The sequence below is a fragment of the Bos grunniens genome, chromosome 14 (assembly GCF_055505025.1).
Source record: "Bos grunniens cultivar Pamir isolate PY7600 chromosome 14, Bosgru_T2T1.0, whole genome shotgun sequence".
NCBI lineage: Eukaryota > Metazoa > Chordata > Mammalia > Artiodactyla > Bovidae > Bos > Bos grunniens.
In genome coordinates this window covers 83,510,048-83,525,053 of record NC_141178.1, presented here as the reverse complement: position 1 = coordinate 83,525,053, position 15,006 = coordinate 83,510,048, and the positions used below count along the sequence as shown (strand labels likewise).

Below are 15,006 nucleotides of genomic sequence, written 5' to 3'. Positions count from 1 at the left end.
CACCCCCAGATCTTCCTGTGGAGCCTGCGGGCCAGCGAGCTGACGGGCATGGCCTTCATCGACACGCAGCTGTACATCCACCAGATGATCAGCGTCAAGAACTTCATCCTGGCCGCGGATGTCATGAAGAGCATCTCGCTGCTGCGCTACCAGGAGGAGAGCAAGACACTGAGCCTCGTGTCCCGGGTGCGGAGGGGGCTGTGCCGTGCCGTGGGGGCTGGGGGCTGGCGGCTGGCCCAGGCCGTCCTGATGGCCCTCCTGTCCTCAGGATGCCAAGCCCCTGGAGGTGTACAGTGTGGACTTCATGGTGGACAATGCGCAGCTGGGCTTCCTGGGTGAGTTTGGGGGCTGGGGTCCCTGAGACCCCTGGGTGTGCACAGGGGCTGACTCGGCTCTGATCCCCAGTGTCGGACCGTGACCGCAACCTCATGGTCTACATGTACCTGCCAGAAGGTGAGTGCTCCCTCCCTCCTCTGCCGGGTGGGGTCAGGCGGGGGCCAGGCAGGCAGTGACCTGAGGTCCCCTGTGGCCCAGCCAAGGAGAGCTTTGGGGGTATGAGGCTGCTGCGCCGGGCGGACTTCCACGTGGGTGCCCATGTGAACACGTTCTGGAGGACCCCATGCCGGGGGGCCGCTGAGGGGCCCAGCAAGAAGTCTGTCGTGTGGGAGAACAAGCACATCACGTGGTTCGGTGAGCATGGGGCCGGGGTGGGGGCAGCGGGCCGTGGCGGGTGCACTGGGTTCATTCCCTGTCCCCTCAGCCACGCTGGACGGTGGCATCGGGCTGCTGCTGCCCATGCAAGAGAAGACCTACCGGCGGCTACTGATGCTGCAGAACGCCCTGACCACCATGCTGCCCCACCACGCTGGCCTCAACCCCCGCGCCTTCCGGTGAGCCCACCCCCGAGCCCGACCAGACCCCCTGGGTCAGCCCAGACCCCCTCATGGCCTGTGCCCTCCGCACCCCCCAGGATGCTGCATGTGGACAGGCGTGTCCTACAGAACGCTGTGCGCAACGTGCTGGACGGGGAGCTGCTCAACCGCTACCTGTACCTGAGCACCATGGAGCGCGGGGAGCTGGCCAAGAAGATCGGCACCACACCCGACATTGTGAGCCGCCCCCACCGGCCCCTGCCCGCCCACCCCCCGCAGGCCCCCCAGCCTCACCCAGCCCTCTCTCTGCAGATCCTAGATGACCTGTTGGAGACGGACCGAGTCACCGCCCACTTCTAGACCCCTGGATACTGCCACTCACCCCACCCCTTTTTTGTACAAAATAAAAAACACTTGTTTTCAGAAGAGCATTGTGATTATTTCGGGGCCCCAGGGCATCCCCTACTCCAACAAATCACAGTCACTTGGCCCTGGCTGGGTGCGCTGTGGGACGAGCTCTATGGTCCTCCTGTCCAGGATGCCTAGGTCTCCAGGTACTTGGACAGCCCCTTGGTGTCAGGCATGATGCCCAGGTAGACCAGAACTCGAACCAGGAGGGCAGTGAGCCGCATCGACAGGGTCTCCAGCCTGTGGGGGGGTCGGGGGGCAGGTAGGTGGGGAGTGGGCCTTGGCTTCCCATCCTCCGACCCCCACACGCCAGCTCACCTCAGGGCCACTTCAAACTTGAACGTCTCCCAGATGACCCTGATGTGGCGCAGGATGCTGGCACCATAGATGCTCTGGTACATGGCACCTGCCAGGCGGCTCCAGCCCCGGACTGCACTGCACAGACACCGCGCGTGAGGTCAGCGCGGCCTCCCGCCCCCACCGCCCCAGGCTGCGCGGCCCTACCTCTTGGCCATGAGGAAGTAGCGGTCCACCGGGGCGCCCAGGGCGTTGTTGATGGAGCGCACCGTGTTGACGTTGCGCAGCACGAGCAGCATGGAGCGCGGCAGGGCCTTGAGCACGGCCATGACCTCCTCGAAGTGCTCGCGGGCCATGTCCTGCATGTAGGCCGCCTCCTCACGGCTCAGCAGGCGCGAGCGCCACAGCTGCCCCAGGCGCACGGGCCGCTGCATGAGCACCTCGGAGAACAGGAGGTAGTCTGGGGGGGCCTGAGCCAGGCTGTGCCCCCTCCGGGCTGCACACCCACCCCCCGGCCTCACCTTGCACTCCCAGCTCAGCTGCGTGCGCCTTCATGGCCGCCTCGTCCCTCAGGATGATGGCCCGCCACAACTGGCACAGGGCGAGCCTGTCCCTGCAGGCCCAGCAATGAGCAGGGGAGTGGGTGGTGGCCAGTCGGGGGGCGTGCCCACCCAGCCCACAGACCCGCTTACTTCTCGTCCAGGAACTGGTAGAGCCCATGGTCCAGCAGCACCAGCTGAGCCTTCCCGTCCGGGCCTTTCCGCACCAGAACTGGGGAGGGGCGGGCTCTAGTTCCCTGGTTCTGGGGTGCACCCCCAGCACCCCGCCCCCAGCCGTGGGGCTCTCCTTACCATTGCCGGGGTGGGGGTCAGAGTGGATGAAACCCGTGTAAAAGATCTGTTCGGCAAAAGCCTTGATCAGCTTCTCTGCAATCTGGGCCGAGGACAGGCAGGAGTGGGGATGGGGTCAGACCACACGCCATCACGCCAGACGCGGGTCACACCCTCCAGTCCAGCCCCACAGCACTCACATCCTGCACCGCCAGCCCCATGCTCTGGATGGCCTCCACGTCATTGACCTTGCAGCCCTCATAGAACTCCGCCGTCAGCACACGCTGGGAGAGAGCAGGCGTCAGAGGTCCCCTACCCAGCGGGGCCCAGCCCACCTTACTGGACGTGCCCCAGTGCACGTGGGCACCACCCGGGGGGGCCCAGCCCACCTTACTGGACGTGCCCCAGTGCACGTGGGCACCATCCGGGGGGGCCCAGCCCACCTTACTGGACGTGCCCCAGTGCACGCGGGCACCACCCGGGGGGGCCCAGCCCACCTTACTGGACGTGCCCCAGTGCACGTGGGCACCACCCGGGGGGGCCCAGCCCACCTTACTGGACGTGCCCCAGTGCACGCGGGGCACCACAACGTGGCGGAAGTGTTGCAGCTCCCGTGCACAGCGCTCAGCGTTGCGGCCCTCGTTCTCAAAGTCCAGCTCCTGGGCCAGGGTCCCCTTGAGGTCCTGGGAACCATACGGGCAGTTGGGGGTCCAGCCTGGGAGCCGGCCCACCCCAGCCCCCTGCCCCGCGGTACCTGGAGGACCCAGCTGAAGCCGAAGCTGGGGTGCATGAGCTCCACAAGGTGCAGCAGGAGCTCCAGGGTGTGGATGTCGCCGTCAAAGCGGTCCCGCAGATCGATGTACTGCACCTGCACAGGAGGCTTCAGGGAGGGCCGGCTGCCGGCACCGCGCCCCCCACATGCCCTGGGGACCCCTCGTACCTTCACGGCCACCACGGTGCCATCGTGCAGCCTGGCACGGTGCACCTGGGCCAGGCTCGCTGCAGCAATGGGCTGGTAGTCAAACTCCTGGAAGAGCTCGTGGGGCGGGGCCTGGAAGTCTTCGAGGAACAGCTCATCCACCTGGAGGAACACGCCTTGAGCAGCGTGGGGGACACCATGGGGCCACACTCCCCGCCTCACGCCTCGGGGGGTGGGCTCACCTCCCGGAAGCCCCGCGTGAGGGCCCTGTCCTCCAGCACCCGCAATGTCCTGATGTACTCGGGGGGCAGCAGGTGGTTGAAGGAGCAGAGCCCCTGGCCCAGCTTCACGTACAGACCCCCGTTGCTGATGGCCCCCGCCACCAGGGCGTCAGCCGCCCGCTGATGACACGCAGACATCACCTCCAAGTACCTCGGGCTGTTCTGACCACAGGCAGAGAGGACAGGGATGGGGGCAGGCAGGATCCTGGGCCCCCCAGGCATGCCCACCCCACAGGCACAGGACGGGCCAGCCAGGACGCAGGTACAAACCTCCTCCACCCCATGCAGGATGACGTTCGTGCACCACCAGTAGTCCAGTGAGATCTGCAGGCCGACCCGCAGAGACCTGCGGGCAGAGGACGCCCTCAGCCCCAGCTGGCCCGTGCAGCAGGCACCCCACCAGCACCTCGGACAGTTGTGAGCACCTAGGGGATGCCGCGGGGCTCTCGGGACTGCACGGCCAGCAGGTCCATCTCAGCTCCTGGGCTGGGCATTGGGCAGCCTGCACGCATGCCACCCCCCGGTCCCTGTATGCAGATGAGGGGTGCCCAGGACAGCAGGGGGCGCAGTCCCTAACAAGCAGACATGTTCCTTCATTCTTTGATAGCACTTGTTAATAGGAAAGCCCACCCTCGAGTAAAGCCGCTCCGTCTGTGGACACACTCGTGTCCGTGCACAGCGGACCCTGCACAGCGGCCCAGCCTCCTCTGCACTCGGCTGCGCCCTGTGGACTGGAGCCCTGGGTCGAACCCCGGAGCTGCGGGTGCACCCCGAGCAGTCCCACGGGCCCTGGCCTTCTGGTGCAGGCTGAGGTCATCACTCCCTTCTGCACCCCAGGCTGTGGACATGGAAGCCCCGGATCTGGAGAGGGGAGGATCCAAAACCAGGTTCCAGACCCTCACTGAGCACCACAAACCAGGTCCACCCAGCCACTCCAGCAAGAAGGGCTGTCTGAGCACGGCAGGGTGAGCAAGGACACACGTTTCTCTGAGCTCCCGGGACCCGAGGGAGCTGCACTCCTTCCTGAGTACTCTGTCCAAAAGCCAACGCAAGGTCTGCACAGGGGCTGATGGTGAGGTGCAGCTGGTGGGGTGAGGTCTACACTCATGGGGGTGACCTAATAAGTCACTAATTTAGGGACAAGGGCAGCCGGGTGTCTCCCAGGTAGAGAAAAGGTTACAGACACAGAAAGAGCGGAAATCTGGAGGACTCACGTTGAAAATGGAACGGCACGTTTACCTCTGACAACGGCAAACAGCTGACTGTACATGCAGCCCGGAGCGGCAAACACACTGGCGCCGCGCCAGGGTCCCTGCCCATCCTGAGGGTGGATGGTCACAAGGCTGAGCCTGGAGTGACTGTGGTGCCAGCGGGAGTAAAATGCTTGAAGGATGGATCACGTCAGAAGGATTCAGAAATGTCAGAAATAAAATGTTGTACGTTTGAAATGATTTACAATAAAATTGTAGAGATTAAAAGAGAGGGTCACAAGTCAGGTGCAGGAGCTCCTACAAAACAACCCTCAAGAGTTGCAGCAACAAGCCGGCAGTGACGCCATGTGTCCGGTAGAGGCTGATGCGAGCAGGGCTGGGGGAGACACACAGGAGGACAGGGTTCCCTGACGGCAGAACAGCCCTTGGGGGTGGATAGGACGGCTGAGCCAGGAGGACGAGCTCACCGGACAAGCACCGGAAGGGAAGGCGCTAAACCAGCAGCAACAGGAGAGGGCAGGGCACCGGCGTCAAAGTATGAGGGAAGCCGAAGGCCAAACGTGGGACAAACCACGAGCACACATCAGAAGTACACACGTCGGGGCTCGGCAAAGCTTTTCTTGGAAAGGTTAGACAGTGAACACTGGGCCTCAGGGGCAGCCTCAGAAGGGGCAGGGATGTCCTTCACGGAGCTCGCTCTACAGAGCAGGCAGCACCTCGGACCTTGTATATGGCACAGGGCCAGGGTGCTGACCTGATGGTGTCATAAGGCCTATCGGCCCGCAGACATGTCAAAGTCATCATACGATGCAGAATTAATGTAAGCCTGCTCCTGTAAACCTAGAGGTTTCCCGAGCAAGGCAGCTGATGGCGGCCAGAAAGGACAACCACGGCATTAGAGTTGGGGGTCTTCGCTCAGTCAGGCCTACGGAGTGCAGCCCCAGCAGAGATTCTGGACACCACAGTCAGAGGCCAGGGGTGTGGGAGCTCTGAGGCGGGGCCGCCCAGACCCCTCCTGGGCACCCCGTTCTCGTGCTGAGTCTAACTTCACCTTCTTGTAGTAAAAACACCAAAACCAACATGGTGTTTTCTGAGCCATCCTAGGAAACTATCAAAACTGAGGGAGGGTGGGGACCGCCCCGTGTGTAGCCCGTGGTCTGAGGGGAGGGAACCTTGGGGACGCTGGGACTCACAGCTGCTGTCAGACGCCCTGGGCAAGGGGGGTCTGGGGACCGTGTCCTGAGCCTGAGTTTAGCCACGAGAGCCGAGGAGACTCTGAGAGCTGTTCCAGGCTGAAGGAGGCTAGACACGGGCCCAGACCTCATGTGGAAATGGCTGTTACTGGAGGGCCTGGTGACACAGGACGGGGTCTGAGGGTTAGAGGGTCACAATGTGTCTGTCAGCTCCCTGATTGTGGCTGTGGAGGAGAACATCCTTGTTTAGGAAATTCTCAAGGTTTCAGGAATAATGGAGCATGTTGACAACATACTTGTCAATGTTTCAAAAAGAAAAAAGTTGTATTACTAGTCCAACTTCTTTGGACATTTAAAATTGTGTCCAAAAAAAAACAAAAACAAAACCCCACAGGGTTTGTAAAGTTAAAATTAAGTAAGAGGTGGGATCAGAAACCACCCTTAAGCACCCCGGCCCCGTGAGCAGGCCTGGCGCGTGAGCTGCGTCCCAGCCCCCCCGCCACAGCAGGACCAGCCGCCACCCTTGGGCGAGCCAGGCCCGACTTCCTGGGCTCCTGCCAGCACACTGCAGGCTCCCGGGTCTCCAGGGGCCCCATGGCTGCCCTGCACCCACCAGGGCTCGGCCAGGCCCACCCGTTCTGGCAACTGTCAGGGCTGAGAGCTGAGGAGGCCACGCAGCTGGTGGGGAAGGTAACCTCTCTAGCGCTCCTTCACTCGGTCCCAGCTTGGCTTCTGAAAACTGGCTGTGAAAGCCCCCTGAAGGAAGAGGAGCGGGTGGGCGCGCCGAGCCTGCAGCTAACACGGGGGACAGCAGCACATGCGAGCTGGAAGGGGAAACGGCCCGGACCCGCTGAGGCCGCGGGCTGTGGAGCCTGGGAAACCCTGTAGGACACAGAGTCCGTTGCCTGGAACCTGCCCAGGAGGGCAGCCAGGAGTTCAGGCAGACCCTCAGGAGGGTGGAGGTGAGGTGCTTGTCTGTCTGCCCACCCGCAGCTGCCGCTGGGGTAAATCTCAACAAAGAGGCAGCCAAACGGCCCTGTCCTAGGCATCCTGATCCTCCACCAGGCCTGGACCCGGGCTGCCCAAGGGCTGGGGGCTCAGAGCTGGCACAGCAGGACAGCCACTGTGGCCTCCACACGCAAGGCCGCGCAGGAGCCGCCTCGGGCCATCGCCTCCCGGCCCCTCGGTAGGGTGGGGTGGGCTGAGGTCTCCCACTACGGAAGCTGGCTCTCAGGCCTCTGTGGGCAGCAGGCTCAGACCTGGCTGGAACAGGATGCCTGCCCAGGCTTCTCAGAAGGAAGACTGCCCACACTACCCCCAGAATCCTGCCTAGGAGATGCAGGAGCGTGAGGCAGCCTTCAGCTTAAGGAGCCCCAGGCTCCAGTGACCAGCAGGGCGTGGTGCTGGTCCAGGCACCTGCTAGTGGAGGCAAGGAGGAAGCCCCCGCGACCCCGAGCTATCCCTGGGAAAGCAGGGGTGGCCAGAAGGGAGACAAGGCAGCGGCCAGAGATGGGTCTGTGGGGGCCACACCCTGTGCAGACAGCTCGGTCCTGCGGTGCTCAGTCGCCCCGGGGCAGAACAGCGCCCCAGGGAGGCAGCATCAGAGCGCCCAGCAGAAACCTGCAGCCCCAGCCCCCGACGTGGCCGCGCCTGCCCTACCTGCTGAAGCGCCCAATGCCGTCCACCACCAGCCGCATCCGCCTCCTCTCCTGGGCTCCCGCCGTCAGGTATCGCACCCCGAGCAGCAGGGGCGCCCCCAGGGCCGCGGCCGACAGCGCCTTCCTCCACAGGGGCTGGGGCCTCAGGGGCCTGCACAGACACGGGCGCACGGCCCAGTCACCCGGGCGGCTCCGCCCTGGCTAAGGCCACAGGCACTGCAGCGGCACTAGGACCTCGGCAGGCGGCACTGACTTCGGGCGCTTGACCTGCGGGTCCAGGTCACCCCACTGAGCCCCCCAGACACCCGGACCCCACATGGGCTCCATCCTGCCCACTGTCCACCAGGCCTTGGATCCTCCCACCCCCACCCTCGCTGCCCCCTGGTCTCCAACAGGCGTGCCCCCCCACCACTCTCAGCCCACAGCCCCCACCAGGTCCCAGACCAGGGCCCTGGCGGTGGGGGGCCGGCACAGCCCGTCGTGGGAAGGGTGCGCAGAGAAGGTCCAGCCTTACGCCCCCCAATGGAGGGCACCCTGTATGATGAGGGGCATGTGCCAGAGGGTGCCTGTGGCGAGCTCCCCACCTTGCTGGCGGGGCTGCGAGGTTCCTCCTGAAGAAGGTGGCAGGGGACGGCCAGGGCTTGGGCCTGCCCTGCAGCAGGGCCGAGTGGAAGTGGCAGAGCTGTGCCTGCAAAGAGCAGAGGGCACAGGGCTGGCGGCAGGAATCCCCCTTGCCCCGCACGACCCATCACTGCGGAGCGTCAGTGCTTCCTGGGCCCGCGTCTGACTCGGGAGCAGCAACAGCTCCAGGTTCAGAGCGCGGGCAAGGGCAGTGTCACACGAGGGAAGCAAGGCCGCGTCTGCACCAGGAGGCCGCCCCCCACTGGCCCTGCCCCCAGCTCCCGGCAGAGTCCTGGCGCCCTCACCGCCTGTTTCCCCTCTGAGACCAGCAGCTTCCCAGGGAAGGGTCAGGATCAGAAAGGAGGCAGGGCCTCGGGGACTGGCACTGGGCAAGTAAACAGACACAAGAACTTGTGTCTCTGAGCCCCATGGTGAGACCTGGGGTGGGAGGCAGGGGGGCACAGCCAGGGGCAGGCAGAGAAGCAAGGCCCCACGAGCTGCCCTGGCTGAGGGGCACGGAAGAAACCACGGCACGCCACGGTCAGCCTTAGTCTCCCGATCTTACTGGAGTAAGACCTGAAGGGCTCTCAGCCTCAGGTTCCCCAACTGTAAACAGTCTCAGTTTTGGGGACAAAAAAAGATTTCGCAAACTAAATCATAGCCCACAGCACAGATGTTAACGTTATTATTATGAAATCTGAGCCAAACAAGGAACTGACTTTCCAATCACTTTCTGGCCAAAGCACACAGCCCTGGAGACGATTTCAAGGATACAAAACAACACAGAAGTCAAAGGAAAAGGCAATGACCCACTGTCCTCAGAGGAGACCAGGGCTGACAGAGAGCGCTGCTCCCCAAGGCCCCCGCAGTGAGTGCAGATCCTCGAGGAAAACCCCGCAGGGGCCACAGAGGCAGCCTCGGGCAGACGGGCAGCAAGGGCCAGCCGCCACAGACGGTGCCCACCCTTTCCTATCCCCCACCCCCAGCCCGCTGACAACACGAGCCCGTCTCCTCCCCAGCAGAGCCCTCTGCGCGTGTCCGGTGGAGACACGCTGGCCGCAGGCCCCCTCAAGCCCTCTCACCACCATCGTCCTGCAGCAGGAGGTGCATGCCCCCGTGTGCTGCGCTGGCCCAGCCGCAAGGCCTGGTCCTGGAACACTGGAGCCTCAGCCAGGTGGGGTGTCCCAAGGGACCCCAGGGGATTCATGCAGGGAGGCCGTAGGAGCAGGCAGGGCCAGATGCCCAGCAAGACCGGCTGCAGCCCGAGGCAGAGCTGGGCCTCTGGGGCGATCAGGGAGACGGCATGAGGAGCCAGCACGAGGGCCGAGGCCGGTGCCTGAGTCGAGAGGCTGCCATTCCCCTCATACCAGCCACCTGCGCCTCCCGCCAGGGAGCAGTCTGATGCGGCTCGGTCTTCTCAGAGAGACCACAAACCCACGGAAAAAGAAATGACGGCAGCCAGCAGCCCTGGGGCTTCTGGTTCATTATCTGTGACCCAGAGGATTCTTGAGCATGGGGTACTCTTTACACAGCAGTCTGGCCTCTCCGAAACCTGTTCAGATCCACGCGTTGACAACTACTGGTACCTGGTACAAGCACTTATCAATTCTCTCTCCTTGTTGTACATGTTGCCTAGTTTTCATTAGAATTTTAAAAAAGAGTCACAAGAAAAATCCTGGGAGGACTTGCACCAAATGCAAAGCATGAATCCTAACTGAATCTCTGAAAGAAAACACCTATGAAACACTTGTGGGACCACAGTCAGCAGAGAGCCACAGTCAGGATTTTGAGGTGAGATGGTTCTGATGGTCACATCAGAGGATACCCTCCTCCTTTAGGGGTGCACAATGAAGTGTCGAGATTATGCGTCAAGAAGTCTGTGTCTTACTTTCAAAATACGTATGGTTTCAAACGGACACAATCAGCTGGAGCCAGATGCTAACACTGGGTAGACCTAGGTGGAAGCACCTGGGTAAGTAACTCTCGGGGACCCTACACTTGACCGTTTTCGCAGTCACAGGGGTAGCGCGTCTGCCGCACTCTCCGGGAGGCGGTGGGTCCAGGCACACCTGGCACTGCCCGGAGACGCTGAGCGGTCACGACCTGGGGCGGAGGCACTCCCGGCATTGAGGGGACCGCTCACCACCAGCCACTGGCTGGGCTCCCCAGAGCCTCAGGCTGAGCCGAGGCCGCGGCTCAGGGCGGACCCTGGGGCCACACAGCTGGGGCTGGAATCTGGGCTGAAGCACTTGCCAGCCATGCCATTTAGGTAAGTTCCTTCCTCTGTGCCTCAGTTTCCCTGTCTGCGGGGTGGGGACCACTGCACTGCTGCAGTGCGGGTGAGTGAACTGACATCTGGAAAGCCCTTGGGCAGTGCCCAGTGTGGGGGCAGGTGAAGCACCGCCAAGGCCAGCCTGTGGTCAAGGAGAGGGCAGGCCCTTCCAGGTGCTCCTCGCTGCAAGAAACTGCCCGCTGGTCCCCAATGCTCCCTTGGGCACCCTCCTCCCAGCGACCCTGCCCTCCCAGCTCCGCAGGCCACCCCACCTAACACAAACAAGCACTTATTTGCTGGGTTGAACTAAGCTGAGAAAACAGACTACAGATCTTCTTTGATTTACGATGGGGTTAGGGTTAAACCCATTGTAAGTTGAGAAATGTCAAAAGTCGAAAATGCATTTAATACACTGAACCTACCAAAGTTTAGCCTGGTCTTCCTGAAACCTGCTCAGAACACTCACAAGTGGGCAAAACCATCTAGCACAAAGCCTGTTTCACACTGAAGCGGGGACCAGTTCTGTAACTGACTGCACACCGCGCCGACGGTGAATACAGGACGCGGTCAGGGCACCCGAGTGTGCCCTGGAGATTGCAGGCTGACGGGGAGCTGCTGCGGCCGCTGCCCAACATCAAAGAGAGCATCCGCTTCCCGCCACTGGTCCAGAAAAGGGCCAAACTCAAAGCTGGAAGTACTTTCTACTGACTGTGCATCACTTCCGCACCATCATGAGTCAGGGATCAACAGGTAGAAAGTGTGGAGCAGATTACACACGCTGATAAAGAAATCCTCAGCTCTGGAGCGGATGGGCCGCTGCCAAGTCCCGGTGGGGACGCACACGAGACAGCGAAGGAAAACAGCCAAAGCTGACAGGTAACGATTACCCTGAGATGTTCCCATTCAGAGGCAAGGAAAGGACAGATCCACAAGTTATTCTAGCCAGAATGCCAACGACCTGCAGATCCAAGGCTGCCGGCGCCAAGGCTGAGGTGAGGCCTGAAGGGGCTGCCACACCAAAGGGCAGGCACAGCAGCTCCAAGACCACGGCTGAGCCCAGGGCCACATCTCCTCCGCCAGGGACCCCGCACACGTGCTCCGGGTGTGTTTCAGGGGCAGCAGGAGACTGCGAGCGAGGACGGTGCCCTGAGAGGGCACTGCCATCAAGGCCTCCACCTGGGCAAGGCCCAGAGTCCATCAGGGAGATGCGGCGGGGCACATGGCGAGGACACTGCCAGAGGAGAAGCAGGCGCAGCCCCAGTCGGTGCTCCTCCAGGGGAACGGCGCCCCGGGCCGACAGGGGCTGCAGAGCGGGGCAGAGTGCCCGCGGGCCAAGCCCTGCACTGCGCCGCAGGCCTGCCCAGCCGCCTCACTGACCGCACTCTGTGCCTGCGGGGCGGCTCCCTGCTGTGCCCTGCCAAGCTAGAAAGGTGGAAGATGGCAGAAATAAAGCGCCTTGCTCAGGGCCTGGCACCTAACAGGTGCTCAATAAAATGCACGCATTTCTGAGGCGGGGCTTATTTCCTCACGAGGCCCACAGCACAGCAGAGAAGCCAGAGGCTGGGAAATCGAACCACTTCCCCAGCCCATACCCTTCCCATCCCCAAACCAGCCACCAGGCGGAGCACACTGTCCCTGGAGTCATTAGTAGGAGAGTCCAGTGAGAAAAAGGCAAATCACCTAACAAGTAAGTTTACGTATCACGTTCTTACTAAACACAGTTCTTTTCACAGAAGGCCAAACCTGAATCACTGACTCTAAAGCTCAGGGCCCTGGCTGCTCCCACAGCCTCCTGACCACTGTCCACCACCGGCTGGGGCTCTGGAAGGGAAGCTGAAGACCAGCGTCCACAGCCTCCGGACACCTGGCCAATGCCAAGGGGGCACGGCCAGAAAAGTAATGGCCCCTGACCACAGCCCCCAGAGCAGCTTTCTGTCGTTTTCTGAGGAATCAGCACCACAGCAGGCGCTCTGGCCACACTGCCTCATTCCCAGCCCTGACCCCTCACTCAATCGCCCAAGACGAACATCCCTCTGGCAGACCCTGCACAGCCACGAGGAGCCTGGCCCAGGCCTGCTCTCCAGGCCGCTGTTGTGCCTGAAGCCCGCCCCCATTCACCAGGGCTCTTTGTTCCCCCACCCCACTCCACTGTCCTTATCACAGGAGCACAGGTTAGCCTGCAGACTTTCTCCCCACCAGGCTGGGCAGGGCCATCTCTTTCTTAATCATCTCAAAGGTACAGCAGAAATTCTTTATCATAAACACTTGCTGACCTTAGATAAATGCAGAACCCCACATGGCCCAGGCCATGTGCTGAGCAACAGGTGGAAGGCCGCAGTCAGGAGAGAGACAGCAGCAGCTCCCCGGGAGAATGAGGCCTCTGCTGACGACACCAGAGCCCTCACGGGGCCCTGCTGGCTCATGCCAGCTGGATGCCGGGGACTCCCCAAATATCCCCACCACCCAGGAGACACCCGAGGGTCACAGAGCTATAAATGCGGCAGAGCCAGCAGCCAGAACTCCCAGGAGCCAGTCCAGGGCAATATCCACGCATCACATGTAACCCGCACCACACCCAGAGCGGCAGCAAACAGGTACAGAGAGGGCGCCTCCTCAGCAGCATGAACACACACGCAGCCTTCCTGGGGCGGTCCTCTCACTCCCGAAGCCTCCCGCTTTGGGACAAGATGAGAGGGCCCTTTTCTCAGCCCAGGTGCACCATGCTCATCCGGAACTCAGCTAACAATCTATCCAGCAGTGTCACTCAGACAGACACTACAGAGCTCACAAACTCTGTGTGCACATCAACACCGAGCCACGAGCACCTGCACTCATGCTTTAGGTACAGCTGAGCTGTTGGATTTCCTAACACCCTGTAGATTAGACACAGCAGATTTGAAAAGTCACTGCAGATAAGCCGGACCCCAGGAGAAAGAAGCATGTGCTGAATCTCACGAGACCTGAAACTACAAAGAGGTGACAAGAATCCGGGCACTGTAAGGGCAGGTCAACAGCCCTGCGCACACAGCAGGAGAGTAAGCAAGCTCTGAGCCCGAACTGCTCCTAAGGTCAGGAAGAGAGGCTGGGTGTCTGGGCCCGGGAAAGGGAGTGGAGATGACCTTGAACACCGTGTCCTTTGCTTTTCTCGGGTCTCTGACCCTCTCAGCACCAGTCAGGACTCAGAAGCCTACTGGGCCCTGCTCTATTTACTGCTCATGAGCATCTCCTGCTCAAGGGCCAAAGCCCGCCTGCCCACTCCCGAGGGCTGCCTAGAGGACGGAGTGATCTGAAGGAGTGAAGCAGCTTTATAAACTAGAAAAGACCAACTCACTGTCTCTGCCTGACTCTCAGACTAACGCTGCTTCATCATCTCACCCACAAAACACCCCTGTGTAATGGAGATGCTCTACAAGCCACAGACGCCAATGGACATTCATTTGTATTGACACCTAAGCCCACAAGGCTAGGCTTATTAGAAAACTATGAGGTCTACAGAAAATTCCATGTTGAAAATGGTGATGAGCCCCACTCAGTCTCCTCACCTCTAAACCAAGGGGCTAGGTTTTCGGAGAGGGAGTGGCTTAGACCTGGGTCAACGACTATGACACCCTGCTTGAAAGGTGCCAATTCAAACGGCAGAGATGCAATAAAACGGGAGGTCCCACGGGGCGCAGACTGGAAAGGCAGGTGCCATGTTCGGGACCAAAAGAAGCTGAGTTAGGCGGGCAGCCCAGGGCCAGGCAGAAACCTAGGAAGGCCTGAGAGGAGGGGTGACCCCGAGACACAGCCAGGCCGCAGCAGCTGTCAGCCCACCTGCCGCCCCCGCAAGTCCTGTCTCCCCAGAGGCGGGGGGCAGCAGTCAGCCCGGGATGACCCGGGCTGGGCTGGTGACAAGGAGAAAAGGGTGTCCAAGGGATCAGGTGAAGAAAGGGCGGGCGGGGTCCGCTCTGCGATTCGTTCGGGCAGAGCCTGCAGCGGCGAGGGGTCTGAGGCAGACACGGGGCAGGCGGAGGCGCCAGGCGCCAGGCAGCCGCCTCGGGAAAGGGCGTCTCCCTGGGGAGGAACGTCCGTAAGGGACGAGGGTCGTCCCTCGCGGGGAAGGAGGCTTTGGAGAGTCGCCTCTGAGACAAGACTCCCGCACCAAGAAGCAGCCTCGGAAAAGCGGAGCTGCGGCGTGCGGCAGGGAAGGCCCGATGTCTCCCTCACAGGGCCTGGGGGCTGAAGCGGGGACCCGAGGACAGGCTGCCTGACGGCTGTGACGGGCTCCAGCCAGCCGGGAGGATCCCTGGGGGGCGAGTCTTGGGCCCTGCGGGTCCCGGCTGGGCGACCCGGGCCGCGGCAGGGGCGCGAGCGCTCGGGGTCTCACAGGTCTCCACATTTTCGGTCCGTCGCTCAGCTCCCGCTCGCCACACGCCGCACACCCTCCGCCGGCCCAGCAGGCACT

At 62.0% G+C, this 15,006-nt stretch overlaps 2 protein-coding genes across 25 annotated transcripts in view; one reads left to right on the top strand and one right to left on the bottom strand.

Moving 5' to 3' along the window:
* Positions 1 to 1,298, top strand: part of CPSF1 (cleavage and polyadenylation specific factor 1) — a 14,397-nt gene extending 13,099 nt beyond the window's left edge. For all 5 annotated transcript variants that reach the window (XM_086337948.1, XM_086337947.1, XM_086337945.1 and 2 more), the window contains exons 32-38: positions 10 to 186; positions 269 to 335; positions 406 to 453; positions 535 to 690; positions 761 to 890; positions 971 to 1,109; positions 1,185 to 1,298. In XM_086337948.1, the coding sequence (XP_086194074.1) occupies positions 10 to 186; positions 269 to 335; positions 406 to 453; positions 535 to 690; positions 761 to 890; positions 971 to 1,109; positions 1,185 to 1,232 (765 nt within the window). In that variant the 3' untranslated portion in view covers positions 1,233 to 1,298. The remainder of the gene's footprint in view (positions 1 to 9; positions 187 to 268; positions 336 to 405; positions 454 to 534; positions 691 to 760; positions 891 to 970; positions 1,110 to 1,184) is intronic.
* ADCK5 (aarF domain containing kinase 5) lies at positions 1,290 to 15,006 on the bottom strand. 20 transcript variants are annotated; one of them, XR_015141303.1, is made up of 15 exons: positions 14,704 to 15,006; positions 8,254 to 8,357; positions 7,671 to 7,820; positions 3,878 to 3,953; positions 3,569 to 3,769; positions 3,348 to 3,488; positions 3,162 to 3,275; positions 2,959 to 3,090; positions 2,608 to 2,719; positions 2,429 to 2,510; positions 2,270 to 2,348; positions 2,099 to 2,190; positions 1,785 to 2,047; positions 1,599 to 1,715; positions 1,290 to 1,520 (listed from the first exon to the last, which is right to left on the bottom strand). XR_015141303.1 is itself a non-coding variant. In XM_086337949.1 (15 exons), the coding sequence occupies exons 1-15, from the start codon at positions 14,938 to 14,940 to the stop codon at positions 1,415 to 1,417; spliced, it is 1,968 nt and encodes a 655-aa protein (XP_086194075.1). In that variant the 5' UTR covers positions 14,941 to 15,006; the 3' UTR covers positions 1,290 to 1,414. The 20 variants fall into 20 exon arrangements, 11 of the variants coding, with proteins under 11 accessions (XP_086194075.1, XP_086194076.1, XP_086194077.1 ...); XR_015141304.1 differs by having other exon boundaries at positions 1,599 to 1,710; XR_015141298.1 differs by having other exon boundaries at positions 2,608 to 2,691.

Excerpts from the sequence above, each read along its gene's own strand:
- ADCK5 (XM_086337949.1), bottom strand. The coding sequence starts at position 14,940 with ATGTGGAGACCTGTGAGACCCCGAGCGCTCGCGCCCCTGCCGCGGCCC. Across the intron at positions 3,091-3,161 it reads GCTTCAGCTGGGTCCTCCAG|GACCTCAAGGGGACCCTGGC; the intron begins GTACCGCGGGGC and ends TATGGTTCCCAG. Across the intron at positions 2,349-2,428 it reads TGACCCCCACCCCGGCAATG|TTCTGGTGCGGAAAGGCCCG; the intron begins GTAAGGAGAGCC and ends GCCCCTCCCCAG.